The 16860-nt window shown below is 45.2% G+C and overlaps 1 protein-coding gene across 1 annotated transcript; it reads right to left on the bottom strand.

Annotated features, from left to right (window-relative positions):
• Positions 1-572: 572 nt before the first annotated feature.
• Positions 573-16518, bottom strand: gla (galactosidase, alpha). The gene is made up of 7 exons (XM_072594871.1): positions 16290-16518; positions 14384-14558; positions 14069-14246; positions 10882-10973; positions 4432-4593; positions 3949-4146; positions 573-2011 (listed from the first exon to the last, which is right to left on the bottom strand). The coding sequence occupies exons 1-7, from the start codon at positions 16514-16516 to the stop codon at positions 1685-1687; spliced, it is 1359 nt and encodes a 452-aa protein (XP_072450972.1). The 5' UTR covers positions 16517-16518; the 3' UTR covers positions 573-1684.
• Between the last annotated feature and the right edge of the window lie 342 nt (positions 16519-16860).

Here is a 16860-nt window from a genome sequence, read left to right as displayed (position 1 = left end):
TGCATCTGACCTGTTCTGCAGCCGCCACCATATACAGAACTTCTTAACTAAAACGGTGGTCACATACCATTTTGATGAGAGGCTTGCTTTGATGCCACAAAGGCCTGTTTAGTTAATTTAACCACATAATCACATATTTGAAGTGAAAAGACTTTGTGTCTGTCTTGCTAACTTGAAATAGTTAGGACTCAACTGGCTGTAAAGAAAGAGGAATGCTAAGCTGTGGGGGTGCTTGTGGGAGTGTTGAAGCATAGCATAGGGTGAGAGGTGAAAAGTAGGGTATTTGTGTCAATATCTGATATCAATTCAAGTTGAGACCTGTACTAAACAATTAGCTTAGATTGTGCTCCAATCCATAACTTTCTGCCTGAAAGATGTGTATACCACCAGTGGGGCACTTGGTGTTCATGAACAGGAGGAAGCTTCAGAAATTTAATAACTTAACATGCTAGACTGTTAGTAAGAATGAGAAACTGCTTTAGTTGGTCTTATTTCTTCCCTTCCATCACGCCCCCCCCCCCCTTGAAAAAGGAGGCAGTATTCAGAAAATAAAACTTAAGTCCAGGCAAGAGTAGAGATTGTATTGTTTAATAAAACAGATTAAAAATTCCTATTATAGCAGCCATCTATTCATATTTAAAATCACCAAAATGACATTTGAGAAAATAAATCTTATCTCGTAAAACTATAGATTGTCCCAAATCATTCAATTCAATGAACAGCCATCTACAAATTGATGCAGCAGCTGAGACCTGAGTTATCAGAGCTGATTCTGAGCTGTTGCTGTAACCCAGAATTGGATGTGCTGGTGGAGTGATAGTGGCTATAATGGGCTCGATTCTCCTAGGTGATTCCAATTCTACAAAATAGGAAGTGTGCAAACAACAGGAGAATGTTCAGAGTATAAATTGTTCACATGACAGAACCACAAGGAAGGACAAAGTGTCACAGCCCTTTGCTCTGGTTCAGGAAGGGGCGAATCACTGGACAGAAGATGCCAGAGCATGAGTTTGAAAATATCCCAAGTGCACTGACGCTAGCTCTGGACTTCATATCCTGGGTAAGGAGTGCTGTTTGGTCTTACAGAATGCAACGAAAAACCTGGGGAGTATTCTGGCTCATCGATTGGAGGAGTGATGATCTGGGGGGCCTCAGTGACTGCATTCCAGTGACATCCAGTTTCAGGCCAACAGTCAGGACTTAGTTGAGGTAGAAGTTTCCCAACTCAGTGGTTACTCACTGTATAGTGTTTAATATCTGGGGCTGTCTACATAAAGCATTAGAAAGACACGGTCTGGCAAAGTGACATTAAAACTCGCACCCTTCCTCAGGTCGAACATCACCATTGCTCCTCGACCCCCACCCCCATGCTTGAGAGCATTTGTTGCTGCCTCTTCCTTGCTGTTCAGTAACAAATGCTTTATTTATGATGTTGTGTAAGGTGCACAACAAGGATGAGGAAGCCCAAGTATTCAGGAGGAGCTAGAGGAATATGGGGCATGTGTTTGATGAAAATTTGGATTGCAATCAGGAAGGCCCAACTGGGATGAGGAACATGGGGGTCAAAAAAGGAGAAATCTGTGCAATATTGGAATTGATCGACTCTGATGTGCTTGACAAAGTCTTTGAAACGGTTCTGAGAACCAGGAGCACAGCAATGTGTTAAGATGCCACGGAACACAGTTCACAGGTTGGATCGTCGGTCCATATTGCTGCTCAATGCTTCCACCTTGCGTGAGGAACCAGTGCTATGAGGGAAGACAGTGAAGAGGACTGTGCCAGTTGGATTGACCCAGAACTCTAGCACCGAGGTCAGGACGTGGATACCCTGGAACCGGAAAGCCGGCAGGATCTGCGTGACAAGGCACTCCTTCTGGCAGGCCTTGCCAGAGTCCAGGCTGAAAACAACGATGGAAAATTTCTGTGGGCCTCCAATCTCAGCCCGATTGACAACAGCGTATGCAAATCCTCCGCCTGCCAGGGGCCGAGACCATAGCTCAAAGTTACGTAGCTGAAGGAGGGAAAGAAACCATGAAATAGACTAAGTGCTGAGATATTTCCAAACTTTGCTTCTCTCTCTTTCTCTCTCTCTCTCTCTCACACACACACACACACCACACACACAAATCATACAGCGACACAGAATATCCAAGTGGTGCCATGGTTGATGTTGTTTTGCAATGGAATCACAATTTTCAAGTGAGAACTGTTCCATTAACCAGCCCCTCATCAATTCAGGTTATTATCAGGGACTAGGAGAAAGTGAGGATTGCAACTGCTGGAGAGTCCGAGTCGAAAAGGGTGGTGCTGGAAAAGCACAGCAGGTCAGGCAGCTTCCAAGGAGCAGGAGACTCTACATTTTGGACATAAGCCTCCATTAGAAATGGGGAGGGGGATGAGGAAAGATAAATAGGTCTGGGGGAAGGGTGCAGTTGGGGAGGTAATTATGATAAGTTGTCGGGGAGGAAGGTGGACAGGTCAAGAGAGTGGTGCCAACCTGAAGGCTTGGATCTGGGATTAGGTGGGAGAAGGGGAGATTTGAAACTGGTGAAGTCAGCGGTGATACCGTGTGGTTGAAGGGTCCTGAGGTGGATGATGAGGCGTTCTTCCTCCAGTTTACAGTGAAGGAGGCCCAGGACTTGCATGTCCTTGGCAGAGTGGGAAGAGGAGTTGAAGTACTCAGCCACAGGGTAATGGGGTTGTTTGATGCGTGTGCCCCAGAGATATTCTCTGAAACACTCTACGAGTTATCATCCTGTCTCCCTGCCAACTCGTGGAGCGTTTCAGGGAATATCTCTGGGACACAGGCACCAAACATCCCCACAGCCCTGTGGCCAACCACTTCAACTCCCCCTCCCACTCCCCCAAGGACATGCAAGTCTGGGCTGCCTCCACTGCCAAAGCAAGGCCAGTTGCCAACTGGAGGAAGAACACTACATCTTCCCCCTTGGGCCCCTTCAACCACACTGCATCAACTTCATTAGTTTCCAAATCTCCCTTCCCCACCCCCAAACTCATCCAGGATTCAACCCTCCAACTTGCCACCGCCCTCTTGACCTATCTTATCTTCCTTCCCACCTATTCATTCCACCCTTCCCACCTATTCATTCCACCCTCCCCACCAACCTATCACAGTTACCCCTACCTGCACCCACCTGTTGCCTTCCCACTTATCTTCACCCCAGCCCAAACCCCTATTTATCTCTCATCTCCCTTCCCCCTCCACATTTCTGATGAGAGCTTATGCCCAAAATGTTGACTTTCCTGCTCCTTGAATGCTGCCTGACTGGCTGTGGCTTTTCCAGTGCCACCCTTTTTGACTATCATCATCAACAGGATTTATTTTAACCCAAACACACAACCTTCACCCACCCATTGTGGAACACAACCATCCCTTTTGGCAGCGATGGCCTAGGGGTATTCTTTCACTGACTATCAATCCAAAATGTCAGATAATATTCTGGATTCAAATACTACCAGTGACAGATAATAGAATTTGCATTCAGTTGAAAACTAAACTGGAATAAAGAGTCCAATGATGACCATGAAACCATTGTTAATCCTTTAAGAAAATCCATCTGGCGTTTGTGACTTTTGTGAAGGAAACTGCTGTCCTTGCCTAGTCAGGCCTACATGTTACTCCAGACCCCCAGGATTGTGATTGACTCTCTGGCTGATTAGGAATGGGCAATAAATGCCCTCGCCCATGTCACCCACATCCAATGAATGAATTTTTAAAAAAACTCTTAACACTCATGTTTCCCTCTCTCTCCCATACACACAGTCCTCACCAGGCGTATGTCTTATAACAATCCCAAGAGTTGGTCAGATATTGAATCAGGACCAATTGATTACAGTTGATGCTGTTCCTTGATTCAGTTTCCATACACATGCATGTCCCAGTAGAGCACAAAGTTCCAAGGAATCGAGGGGTAGTGTATTACTCACTTTGCTGACTCGCTGGCCCTGAACACCCAGAGGATCCTGGTTGATGGCGATCACGTATCGGTTCTGAAGTAAAGCCTTGGAGTCTGCATCGATGTTCCGCAGATCGTTCGACATCAAGAGTGGAGCTGCCATGATAGCCCAGAGTGCCATCTGAGTCATCTGCTGGTCTCTGCTTAACCCAAAGTTACCAATCACCAACTGAAAGAACAAACACAGGATGGTCACACCCTGAAACCCAGAGAAATTCTGCAATTAGTAAAGGAGGCATGGATCCCAAATCTGACCACCAAACAAGGGAAGTCTGGCTCAGGGTGGAATTGGGTATAATGGGGCCCAGATAGCAGGGGTGTGCCTGCACCTGATCCAAACAAAAAGATCTGGGTCCCATTGCGATTGGGAACAAGAACCCAAAGGTCAGAATCCATTGAAGTCCTGACTTTCTACCCAGCAACCAGACAAAGTCATGCTGTCAGGAACACCTACCATATCAGGGTCATTCCAGCCTCCAGGACCCGCTACTGGGGCAATGAGACTCTGGTGGTTGGCTGTCCAATCTATGATGGTTTTCACAGACCCCCATGAGTCATCAATGTCACCATAGTTTCTCCAGTGGTTGCAATATTTCTTAATATCTGTGTAATTGGGCTGAGAAAACAAGCAGAAAAATTTCCAAATAAATTCAAGTTCAGAATCATTCTCACAATAAGCTCATGTCTTCAATGTAAACTGATGTGCTGACTCTCACAGCAGGACCCTCAATGCACAGTTAGATAAACCCATCCAGGCTGTGGGCAAGACACATCAGACAGTTCAAACAGCTAAAGAACACGCTCATTGAGAGAGGCTGCACAGAGCATTTCTCCTGCATTGTCTCCATTTTCCAGATAAGTACACAATGGGATTAAATACAGAGTAAAACTCCCTTGAACGGCACAGTGGTTAGCACTGCTGCCTCACAGCGCCAGAGACCCAGGTTCAATTCCAGCCTCGGGTGACTGTGGAGTTTGCACATTCTCCCCGTGTCTGCATGGGTTTGCTCCGGTTTCCTCCCACAGTACAAAGATGTGCAGGTTAGGTGAATTAACCATGCTAAATTGCCCGTAGTGTTAGGTGAAGGGGTAAATGTAGGGGAATGGGTCTGGGTGCGTTGCTCTTCCGAAGGTCGGTGTGGACTTGTTGGGTCGAAGGGCCTGTTTCCCTTGTAAGTAATCTAATCTGATCTTTCAGCATCAAACGCCAGTGTTGAACCTCCCACCAAATGGTAGTAGCATGAATACCAATCTCAACAGTACAAATTTGTGAAATGGTTGCATGATCAGTAAGAATACAGAAGGAACACATTGCGCTGCTTGGAAGGCTGAAAGCACAATGGCCAGCTTCTTAACTAAGAGTCAGCAATCCACATTTTTATTTAATTGTGAATTAGATTCTGGCTCTAGAAATCTGTACTAAAAGCTCTTAGATTGTAAAACTGAATTGCCAATGGTTCTATGAGTTTATTAATAATTAAAAGCTCAGATGGTTCAATTGAGGGAACAAATTGTATAAAAATCAAAGTAAATTTAACAGTATCATCCGGCAAAGTTTGCTGTGTAAAAGGGGTGAAGGGCTTGTCATATGAGAAGAGGTTGAGGACTCTGGGTCTGTAGTCAAATGGAGGATCAGATGGGATCTGATTGAAACTTACAGAACACAAATAGAGTGGACATGGAGAAAATGTTTCCACTCATGGCAGAGCCCAGGACTCAAGGGCACAGCCTCAGAATGAACGGACAATCCTTGAGAACTGAAATGAGGAGGAATTGATGTCTGTGGAACTCATTGCTGCAGGGGGCTGTGGAGGCCAAGTCATTGATTGTCTTTAAGACAGAGATATCAGTAGATTTTTGATGAGCAAGGGAGAAGGCAGGAGAATGGGGTTGAGAAACATAGCAGTCATGATTAAATGATGAAGCAGACTCAACGGGCTACAGGGCCCAGTTCTGCTCCTATATCTTAAAAGTCTTAAAGGAGTTCCTTAAAAGACCTGAGAGGCCTTGGTATTTTAAGCTCCAGACTCTATACTGTAATTGCTGAGCACTTTGCTCTCTCTGTTGGGAAGGTATAAAGAACGTTGTTTGAAAATGGTTCCCTGCAGTTCAGTATACAGTCAAGAGTCCTACAGCAGGGAGACAGGTCCATCAGCCCAAACTGGTCCACGTCAACCAAAATGTCCATCCACACTAGCCCTATTTCTCTGCAAATGGCCGTTATCCTTCTAATCCTTTCCTATCGATGTTGTTAATGTACGCACCTCAACCACTTCTGCTCGCAGCTCATTCCATATGCATCCCACTCTGTGTAAAAAAAAGTTGCCCCTCAGGTTCCCTTTTATTCTTTCCCCTCTCACCTGAAACTGATGACCTCTAGTTCTTCATTCCTCAACTCTGGGAAAAAGACGGAGTACATTCACTCTATCCATGCCTCTCATGGTCTTATACACCTATATAAGATCCCCCCCCTCAGTCTCCTATGCTCTAAAGAAAACAGTCCTAGCTTATCCAACCTCTCCCCCTAACTCAGACCCTTGAGTCATGGCAACATTCTTGTAAATTTCTTCTGCACTCTTTCCAGTTTAATAACATCCTTCCAATAACAAGGTGACCAAAACTGAACACAATACTCCAAGTGCAGCCTCAACAAACATCCTGTGCAATTGCAACGTAACTTCCCAACTTCTATACTCAGTGCCCTGACTGATGAAGCCCAGTGTACCAAAAGCCTTCTCACTGCCCTGTCTACCTTTGACTCCACTTTCAGAGAACCGTGCACCCGAACTCCAAGGTCCCTCTGTTTCACTACACTCCTGAAGGCCTTAGCATTCACCCTGAAATTTCTACTTTGATTTGACTTTACAAAATGCAAGACCTCACACTTATCTATATTAAACTCCATTTTCCATTTCTTGGCCCATTTCCTCAGCTGATCAAGGTTCTGCTGCAATTTCTGAACTTTCCTCACTGTCTACAATACTGCCTATTTTAGTGTCATCTGCAAACTTACTAATCATGCCTCGTTCATTCTCATCCAAATCACTGAAATAGATAACTAACAGCAATGGAGCCAGCACCGACCCGAGGCACAGCACGAATCACAGGCCTCCAGTCCGACAAGCATCCTTCCACTATTACCCTTTGTTTCCAACCATCCTAAACAACTTGCCAGCTCCCCCTGGATTCCATGCAATCTAACCTTTCAGAGCAGCCTGCTACCTTATCAAAGGCCTTACTGAAATCCAAACAGACTACGTCTACTGCCCTCAACCATCTTCCTGGTCACTTCATCAATGAACTCCAACAAATTTGTGTAGCATGAACTTCCATGCACAAAACCACGCTGACTATTCCTGATTAAACCCTGTCTGTCCAAATGTATGTATATTTTATCTCTCAAGTAACTTACCTACCACAGGTGTTAGGCTTACAGGTCTACAGTTGCCAGGTTTTTCTTTGCATCCCTTGAATAAGGGCACAACATTCACCACACTCCAGTCCTCCAAGATCTCACCCCATTGCAAAAATATCAGCCAGGCCCCCTACAATTTCTTCTTGAGACTCTTGCAGGGTTCTTGGATATATCTAGTCAAGAACAGGAGATTTATCCGCGATCATACATTCTAATACGCCCAACACCTCCTCTGCTGTGATATGGACTGTCTCCAAGATATCACCACTAACTTCCCCAAGTCCCCAGGTCTTCATGGTTATCTCCACAGTAAATACAGAGGAAAAATATTAATTGAGTACCTCGCTTATCTCCTGTGGTTCTACACATACTTGTCCACTGTGGTCCTTGGGGGGTCCTGTTCTCTCTCCAGTCTTTCTTTTTCCTTTAATATACTCAAAGAACCACTTTGCATTCACCCTAATCTTCTCAGCCAAGGCTATCTCGTGCCCCCTTTTTGCCCTCATGATTTCCTCTTCAAAGTCACAAGCAGGAATTCCTACAAGCCTGGCATTCAAACCAGAACTCCATTACAAACACCTAGATTTGGATCCCATTTACCAACGTCTCAGAAACAGAACCATAAATGATAGCACTCACCACAACAGATAAAGACACATAAATAGTAAGTGGCACAGAACGCCAACTCTTCACTGGAGGCTCATTGATAATGTCACTTAGCGTGGTGATGAAATATTTGAAATTAAGCCCACTAGCTCAGTGAGCAAGATGGGCCAATGGGCTGAGAACTGGCAGATGGAGTTTAATTCAGATAAATGCGAGGTGCTGGGAAAGCAAATCTTAGCAGGACTTATACATTTAATGGTAAGGTCCTAGGGAGTGTTGCTGAACAAAGAGACCTAGGAGTGCAGGTTCATAGCTCCTTCAAAGTGGAGCCGCAAGTAGATTTGATAGTGAAGGCAGTGTTTGGCATACTTTCTTTTATTGAATACCAGAGTTGGGAGGTCATGTTGCAGCTGTACTGGACATTGGTTCGGCCACTGTTCAAATATTGCGTGCAATTCTGGTTTCCTTCCTATCGGAAATATGTTGTGAAACTTGAAAGGGTTCAGAAAAGATTTACAAGGATGTTGCCAGGGTTGGAGGATTTGAGCTATAGGGAGAGGCTGAACAGGCTAGGGCTGTTTTCTCTGGAGTGTCAGAGGCTGAGGGGTGACCTTGTAGAGGTTTGCAAAATGATGAAGGGCATGGATAAGGTAAATAGACAAAGTTGTTTCCCTGGGGTCAGGATGTCCAGAACTAGAAGACATAGGTTTAGGGTGAGACGGGAAAGATATAAAAGAGACCTATGGGGCAACGTTTTCATACAGAGGGTCGTATGTGTCGGAATGATCTGCCAGAGGAAGTGGTGGAGGCTGGTACAATTGCAACATTTAAGAGGCATTTGGATGGGTATATGAATAGGAAGGATTTGGAGGGATATGGGCCGGGAGCTGGCAGGTGGGACAAGATTGGAATGGGATATCTGGTCGGCATGGACGGGTTGGACTGAAGGGTCTGTTTCCATGCTGTACATCTCTATGACTCTATAATTCCTGTATCCCCTATATACTTCCAGAAACTCCCTTGATCCCAGCTGTCTGGAATTGAGCCATGCCTCCTTATTACAGGAACATATGGACTTTGAATTCTAACTGCCACACTTTTAAAGGCTCCCACTTGTCAGAGGTCCCTTTGCCTGCAAACAAATACTCCAACCAACCCCTGCAAGCTCTTGTCTAATTCCATCAAAATTCACCTTGCCCCAGTTTAGAACTTGAACCTGTGGACTAGTTTTGTCCCTCTCCATACGATTTTAAAATTAATAGAACTATGGTCACTGGTACGTGTCAATCTTAGCTCTGAACACAGTATGGTCCCCATCTTGTGGAGAAATGGTTGGGGCATGTAAAAGAAGCATTTATATATCATTGAAGGTGGGAAAACAGGCAGAATCTTACTGCTGGTTAGGCTGTTGTTTGTGACAGGTTGGTACATGTGCTGGTTGATGGTGTGTGAAGATTGTAGATTGATGTTGGGCAAAGGTAGCCAAATGTCACCAGTGGAGGGTCCCACTGACTTTGGAGACACTCTAGTGTTACTCAATCTCCTCATTTTCCCTGAAACTCCTTGTTTACTCAGGTTTGACAGATGATAAGCCTAGAGTCAGACCATTGGATGTGGTGGTTTAAGGTGAATGTGAGAGACTATAACCAACTTTTTTGATTTACTGTGTTTGACCTTCCTGCACTGTTATGTTGGCTGCTGTTGCCTGCTTCCCCAAGACAACAGTTTAGAGTCGTGTGGTATTGCAAACACAATAGCCTGATCAATCAACAGCAAGATCCTGCCCATACATCCTCCAATGAATACAACCACCTCTCAGTTATTCTAGCTATTCTCCCTGTCATCTGGAGGAATATGTAAAACATATAGAACATAGAACTGTACAGAACATGATGCCAGATTAAACTAATCTCTTCTGCCTGCCCATGGTCTATATCCTTCCATTCCTTGCATATTCAGGTGCTTATCATAGAATCCCAATAGTGTGAAAACAGGCCATTTGGCCCAACAAGTCCACACCGACCCTCTGAAGAGTAAGCCACCCAGACCCATCCCCTTAACCTATTACTCTACATTTACCCCTGACTAATGCACCTAACTTAGACATCCCTGAACAGTATAGGCAATTTAGCACGGCCAATCCACCTAACCTGCACATCATTGGATTGTGCAAGGAAACCAGAGCACCCACAGAAACCCACGCAGACATAGGGAGAATGTGCGAACTCCACACAAGACAGTTGCCTGAGGCTAGCATTGAACCAAGATCCCTGCCGCTGAGAGACAGCAGTGCTAACCGCTGAACCATTGTGCCACCCAAATAAAGGCACAACCTGTTCAGCATGGTCTAACCACAAAGTTGTCTGACTCAATGTTACCACTCTTGCCACAAAAATCTTTAAACTTAAATCACATAAACTCAGCTGATTCTTACTCAAGGTTGAAGCATAATTTAATGGTCATGCTTACAATGTTAAAATAATTCCAAGGGGTAGATAGAAACTTTTCCTTTAGAGAGAGTGACCAGAAGAAGGGGCATAACTATTGCTGGAGCTCCCTCCCGAACAGCATCGTAGAGGTGACTACATCAAAATGGATTCAAGAAGGCAATCTCCACCACCTTTCTAAGGATACAAATGATGACCTGGCCAGCATTTCCCATAACGAGTAAATATATTGTATAAATCACTGTCTCAAAGGATTCAGTGTTCCTACTGGATTGACTCAAGGGGCTGAATAACTTCATGGTACTATGTTCAGAGGAATCTGGGTGTGTTTTAACAATTTCAGTGAGATTACATGGTGGAAATGCCATGTACATTGATTGCTTATATACAGTGAAGGACAGTAAGGAAGATGCTAATCATGGCAGGTGGACAGTACCTCCTTGAAAGGCCACAGGTAGAAAGGCCACTCGCAGGAGTATACAATATCTCTCCCAGTCTTATTCAAGGCCAGCGACATGTTCTTGTAACCTGTAAGGTCAGACAAATCATCAGGTTAAATATTTTAATTACAACACAGCTGAACTTCTATATTAAATTCATTCCCACAGCCAATATCTCCAAACCACTAACAGAGGTCCAAAAAAAAACTCAGTGACAAAGCAACTAAAGAATTCCAAGGTTTTACAAGCTGAGTGAAGAAATTTCTCTTCAGCTCTGTCTGAAATGACCGACCTAATCCTAATCCTGACACCATTTCAGATTTTACATTTTCAAGTCTCCTCAGAATTTTCTAATTTTTAATTCGATTTCCTACAGTGTGGAAACAAGCCCTCCGGCAAACCAGTCCACACCAACCCTCCGAAGTGTAACCCACCCAGACCCATTTCCCCTCTGACTAATGCACCTAACACTATAGGCAATTTTGCATGGCCAATTCACCTGGCCTGCACATCTTTGGACTGTGGGAGGAAACCGGAGCACCCGGAGGAAACCCACGCAGACACGGGGAGAATGTGCAAACTCCACACAGACAGTCGCCCAAGGCTGGAATCGAACCTGGGACCCTGGTTCTGTGAGGCAGCAGTGCTAACCACTGAACCACCAACCATCTTCTAAACTTCTTCAAATATCAGTCGGTTTACTCAGCACCTCATTAAAAAGGATAACTTTCTCATCTGGGATCAGTCTGGTGAAACTTTGCTAAAACATCTCCAATGCAAGACTATCCTGGCTTGATGATGGAGACCAAAGTTGCACATGGTATCCTAAAGGTGACTGCATCAAAGCCCTATACAACTGCAGCAAGGCTTTGTACTTGTACTCCAATCCCCTTGAAATAAAGACTGACACCACTTACTTCCAATTGCTTCTTGCATCTGCAGTTTAATTTGATCGAAAAGGACACCCAAATTTTTCACATTGTCAACATCCGTAGTCTCTTATTTATATATAAATATTTTGCTTTATCATAGTTCGTCCAAAGCAGACAATGTCCCACTTCCAATTTTACGCACGCTTTATTCCCCCATACCATTTACACTGTTTTGATCCCAATAATCATACAATGCCTTTTTAAATAAGGTTTGATAAACTAATGGAGAAAGTGAAGTCACATGGTGTGCAGGGTGTTCTAGCTCAGTGGATAAAGAATTGGTTGAGCAACTAGAGACAGAGAGTAGTAGTTGAAGGGAGTTTCTCAAAATGGAGAAAGGTGACCAGTGATGTTCCAAAGAGATCAGTGCTGGGGCCACTGTTGTTTGTAATATACATAAATGATCTGGAAGAGGGCACTGTTGGTCTGATCAGTAAGTTTGCAGATGACATGAAGATTAGTGAAGTAGCAGAAAGCATAAGGGACTGTCAGAGAATACAGGAGAATATAGTTGGACTGGAAAGTTGGGCTGAAAAGTGGCAGATGGAGTTCATTCCAGGCAAATGTGAGGTGATGCATTTTGGGAAGTCTAATTCTCGGGCAAACTATAAAGTAAACGGAACAGCCTTGGGAGAAGTTGATGAGCAGAGAGATCTGGGAGTTCAGGTCCATCGTACTCTGAAGGTGACTGCACAGGTGGACAGAGTCGTCAAGAAGGCATAGAGCATGCTTGCCTTCATTGGACGGGGTATTGAGTATAAGAGCTGGCAAGTCATGTTAAAATTGTACAAGATGTTGTTTCAGCCGCATTTAGAATACTGTGTACAGTTCTGGTCGCCACATTACCAAAAGGATGTGGACGCTTTGGAGACGGTGCAGAGAAGATTTATGAGGATGTTGCCTGGTATGGAAGGTGCTAGTTATGAAGAAAGGTTGAGTAGGTTAGGATTGTTTTCATTAGAAAAAAGGAGATTGAGAAGGGACCTGATGGAGGTTTACAAAATCATGAAGGGTATAGATAGGGTAGATAGAGATAAGCTTTTTCCCAGGGTGAGGGATTCAATAACAAAAAGGTCACACGTTCAAGGTGAGAGGTGAAAAGTTTAAGGGGGATATACATGGCAAGTACTTTACACAGAGGATGGAAGGTGCCTGGAACACATTGCCAGCAGAGGTAGTAGAGGCAGGCCCGATAGATTCATTTAAAAAGGGGTGCCTAGACAGATGCACGAGTAGGTGGGGAGCAGAGGGATACGGATGCTTTGGAATTGGGCGATAGGTTTAGACAGTGGATTTGGATCGGCTCAGGCTCGGAGGGCCGAAGGGCCTGTTCCTGGGCTGTAAATTTTCTTTGTTCTTTAAATACCTCAGTTGAAGCTACCTCCACCACATTTCCAGGCAGCACATTCCATATCCAAACTACTCACTGGGTGAAATCTTTTTTCTACATCACCTTTGCTTCATTTGTACATCACTTTCAAGCTCTATCCTCTGATTCTTCGTCCTTTACAAGCAAGAACACCTTCTCCCCATCTATTCTATCCAGCCTACTCATGATTTTGACACCCCCATCAGATCTCCTCGTCAGCGAGAATGGGTCCAATTGCTTCAATCTATCCTCATTCCTGGAACAATACTTGTAAACTTCTTCTGGGGCTGAGTGACCTCGTCCTGCTCTTAGTTCTTATGTTCAGTCTGGAGTTCAATATCCTACAACACCTTTATAAAACCATTGCCACCTTTATGGGCAGCACAGTGATTAGCACTGCTGCCTCACAGTGCCAGGGACACCGGTTCGATTCCACCCTTGGATGACTGTTTGTGTGGGAATTTACACATTCTCCCCATGTCTGCATGGGTTTCCTCTGGGTGTCCTGGTTTTCTCCCACTATCCAAAGATGTTCAGGCTAGGTGGACTGGCTGTGGGAAATGCAGGGTTACAGGGATAGGGTATTGGGGCAGGCAGTCTGAGTGGGATGCTCTTCTGAGGGTCAGTATAGACTTGATGGGTTGAATGCCTGCTTTCATACTCCAGGGATTCTATGTAACCCATTTTGCAGTGGTTCAAGAAGGTAGCTCTGCACTTTGTGAATGCCAGTTAGGGATTGTTCATAGCCTATCAATAAATACATTGGGAAAAAATGCATGAGAATGGTCTCCAACCTTAGGCAGACAAAGGAGGCACAGAATATTTAGCAGAAGAAAGAGTGTTTAAACTGGTCCTGTAATTTTGAATAAAGACTTCACTCACCCTCAATCATGATGTCCAAATTGATGAAGTTGCAACCATCAAACTTCAGGAGGTCCACTCCCCAATCAGCAAAGGTCTGAGCATCCAGTTCATAGTAGCCATAGCTGCCTGGGTACCCTGCACAAGTGTAGGTCCCCACATCCTGATAGATGCCCAACTTCAGTCCTTTAGAATGGACCTGCACCAGGATGGAGACAGACAAAACAAGTCACTGCGATGATCTACAGGCCTATGTAAAGAATTACAGGGAATTTACACATGCCAGGCTTCTCTCTCTCTCTCACACAGACACATGTGTGCAGAGGCCATACTCACATAGTCTGCGAGTTTCTTCATCCCACTTGGGAACCGTTTGGGATCGGGCTGCAGCCGGTGGTTGGCATCCCGTGTGCTCGCGAGCCAACAGTCATCAATACAAACGTAACTGTAGCCAACATCCTTCCAGCCTTCTGCTGCCATGATGTCAGCCATCTGCATGTAGAGCTGTTCACTGCACAGAATAAGAAGGGAACAGTGATTTTTTCAAAGGCCCTAACAGATACTAAGTGTGTGACATAAGTTTGGCTCAAACACCGGTGTAACAATGAGGTATCGCCATTGCGCCAGAGGTGCCACCTATGAGCTGAAACATTAAACATGGTGCCTGTGTCCTCTCACACAGATGTGGGGGATTTCATGGTACTGTCTGAAGAGAAGGTTCTCCCTGTATCCTAGCCTCTTCCAACCAATATCACATTTGGGCACTTAATTACATCAGATGACTGGGTCAGAATTGCTGAGAGGGCAGCCTCACTTTCCAGGCCCCTAGAACATCTCCATCTTCCCAGGGTTTCCATGCTCCCTCCCCCCCACACCCCCCACAGTGGATGCCATTTAAACATCGAATGGATAAAATCTTCTGTTTTTTTTACCTGGCCCTGCCCATTTGCTTTCAATGACCATCTCTAATCATTCACCTGTTCCTTATGACAGAGCATTCTGCAAATTCTGATCACCCCTTCCTTGGTCATATTGGGCTCTGGGTGGTTGACATAGAGCAGGAGGGATGATGATGCATCCCTGAACAAGTGGTTCCAGTTGATGTAGGTCTGAGACAAACAGGTATACACCACATATTCCCTCCCCAAGGCTGTTTCAGGGCTGGTATAATTATTAATGATATAGGATAGATCACTGGCCAGCCTTAACCAGGAGCATTCAATCTCAGATAAGATGCGTGGAGTGATATTAATAATTGCAAACTACATTGACCAGTACCACAATGTCATTAGATAAGGAATCCAAGATAATTAATCTGTCTTGATCAAGAACACCCCAATCCTCTACCTCTACTCCCCCACAATCCTCCCCCCAGTACTTTGAGACAGCAGATTGATTAGAACTTAACAGAAAACATTAGCCCTTTCAGAACTATTATTGAATGCAGCACTCACTCCACAATTTTTTAGCTGGCTGAGGATGCAAAGAGGGTTTAAAATAAAACAAAAAAAAAGACTTGCACTTATAGTGTGCCTTTTGCCAGTCCAGGTCATCTCAGGGTGCTGCACAGGAATTGAAGAAACTGGACACTAAAGTTAAATCATTTAAGTTGTCAAAAACATTGAAAATGGCACAATGCTTCACACAAACCGCCAACCAACCTATTTTAACTCACCCTATCAGCATAGCTTGGTATGCTTTTTTTCCATACTTCATGGAACGATTACAGTACAACAAAAAAGCCACATAGCCTGTCCAGTTCATAATGGTTCCCTGCAAGAACAAACCCAAAAATCCCTGAGTCCTTTCTAGTAACCCCAAAACTCTCTTCAGCGGCTTCTTCAATTCCCTTTTGAAAGCCATGATTAAATCCGTCTCCACCACAGTCATTCCAGATCATAATCAGCCACTACATAAAAAGGTTTTTCCTCATGCCCCTCAGGTCTCTTTCTCCCCCCTCTCTCTGACCTCTCCTGATCTCTCTCTCTGACCTACTCCGGTGAGTACCCTCCAGACCTGTCTCTCTTCCTCTCTCTGACCTGTTCCAGGTGAACTCCCGTCGAACTGTCTCTCTCTCTCTCTCTCTCTGACCAGCACTAGGTGAGTTCCCCCTTGATCTATCTCTCTCCCTCCCTCTGACCTGCTCCAGGTGAACTCCCTCTGGATCCCTCCCTCTCTCTCTCTCTCTCGGATCTGCTCCAGGTAAACTCCCTCGGTGTATCTGCCGCTCTCTATCTCTGACCTGATACAGTTGTGTGGATCCTCCTCGCAGTCGACATTGCAGAGGAACCTCTCCCAGTGGAGCCAGCCCATGGTGGGGGTAGGGGCGAGGCCATTGTCGAGGCTAGAGATGCCCGTGGCCAGTGTGAGCACGACGATCAGCAGCGGGAGCAGAAACACATATCCGCGGGCCATCTCTCTCTGTCTCTGCATCTGACACTGGGACTGAAACCGCTCCGTCTTCCGCATCGCTGCCGGGCACGCCTGACTATAGAGCACCAATCACAGCCCGCCCCTGCCACCAACCAGCCAATCCGAGCACGCATAGGGCGGAGCCCACTAGCAGGGTCGGGCTGTGTTTGCACTTCTGGATTAGTGGTGCTGGAAGAGCACAGCAGTTCAGGCAGCATCCATAAAGTTTTATTCCTGATGAAGGGCTTTTGCCCGAAATGTCGATTTCGAAGCTCCTTGGATGCTGCCTGAACTGCTGTGCTCTTCCAGCACCACTAATCCAGAATCTGGTTTCCAGCATCTGCAGTCATTGTTTTTACCTCTGTGTTTGCACTTCCGTGACTTTGTCGAGCTGGAGGGCC

This window comes from Chiloscyllium punctatum, chromosome 25 (genome assembly GCF_047496795.1).
Source record: "Chiloscyllium punctatum isolate Juve2018m chromosome 25, sChiPun1.3, whole genome shotgun sequence".
Lineage (NCBI taxonomy): Eukaryota > Metazoa > Chordata > Chondrichthyes > Orectolobiformes > Hemiscylliidae > Chiloscyllium > Chiloscyllium punctatum.
This window is presented reverse-complemented; position numbering and strand designations above follow the sequence as displayed.

Bases quoted from the DNA above. Each gene is read 5' to 3' on its own strand.
- gla (XM_072594871.1), bottom strand. From the start codon at position 16,516: ATGCGGAAGACGGAGCGGTTTCAGTCCCAGTGTCAGATGCAGAGACAG. The intron at 10,974-14,068 runs GTGAGTGAAGTC...CTGACCTTACAG, and splicing joins TTTGGACATCATGATTGAGG to GTTACAAGAACATGTCGCTG. The intron at 4,594-10,881 runs GTACTGTCCACC...TTGTTTTCTCAG, and splicing joins ACCTGTGGCCTTTCAAGGAG to CCCAATTACACAGATATTAA.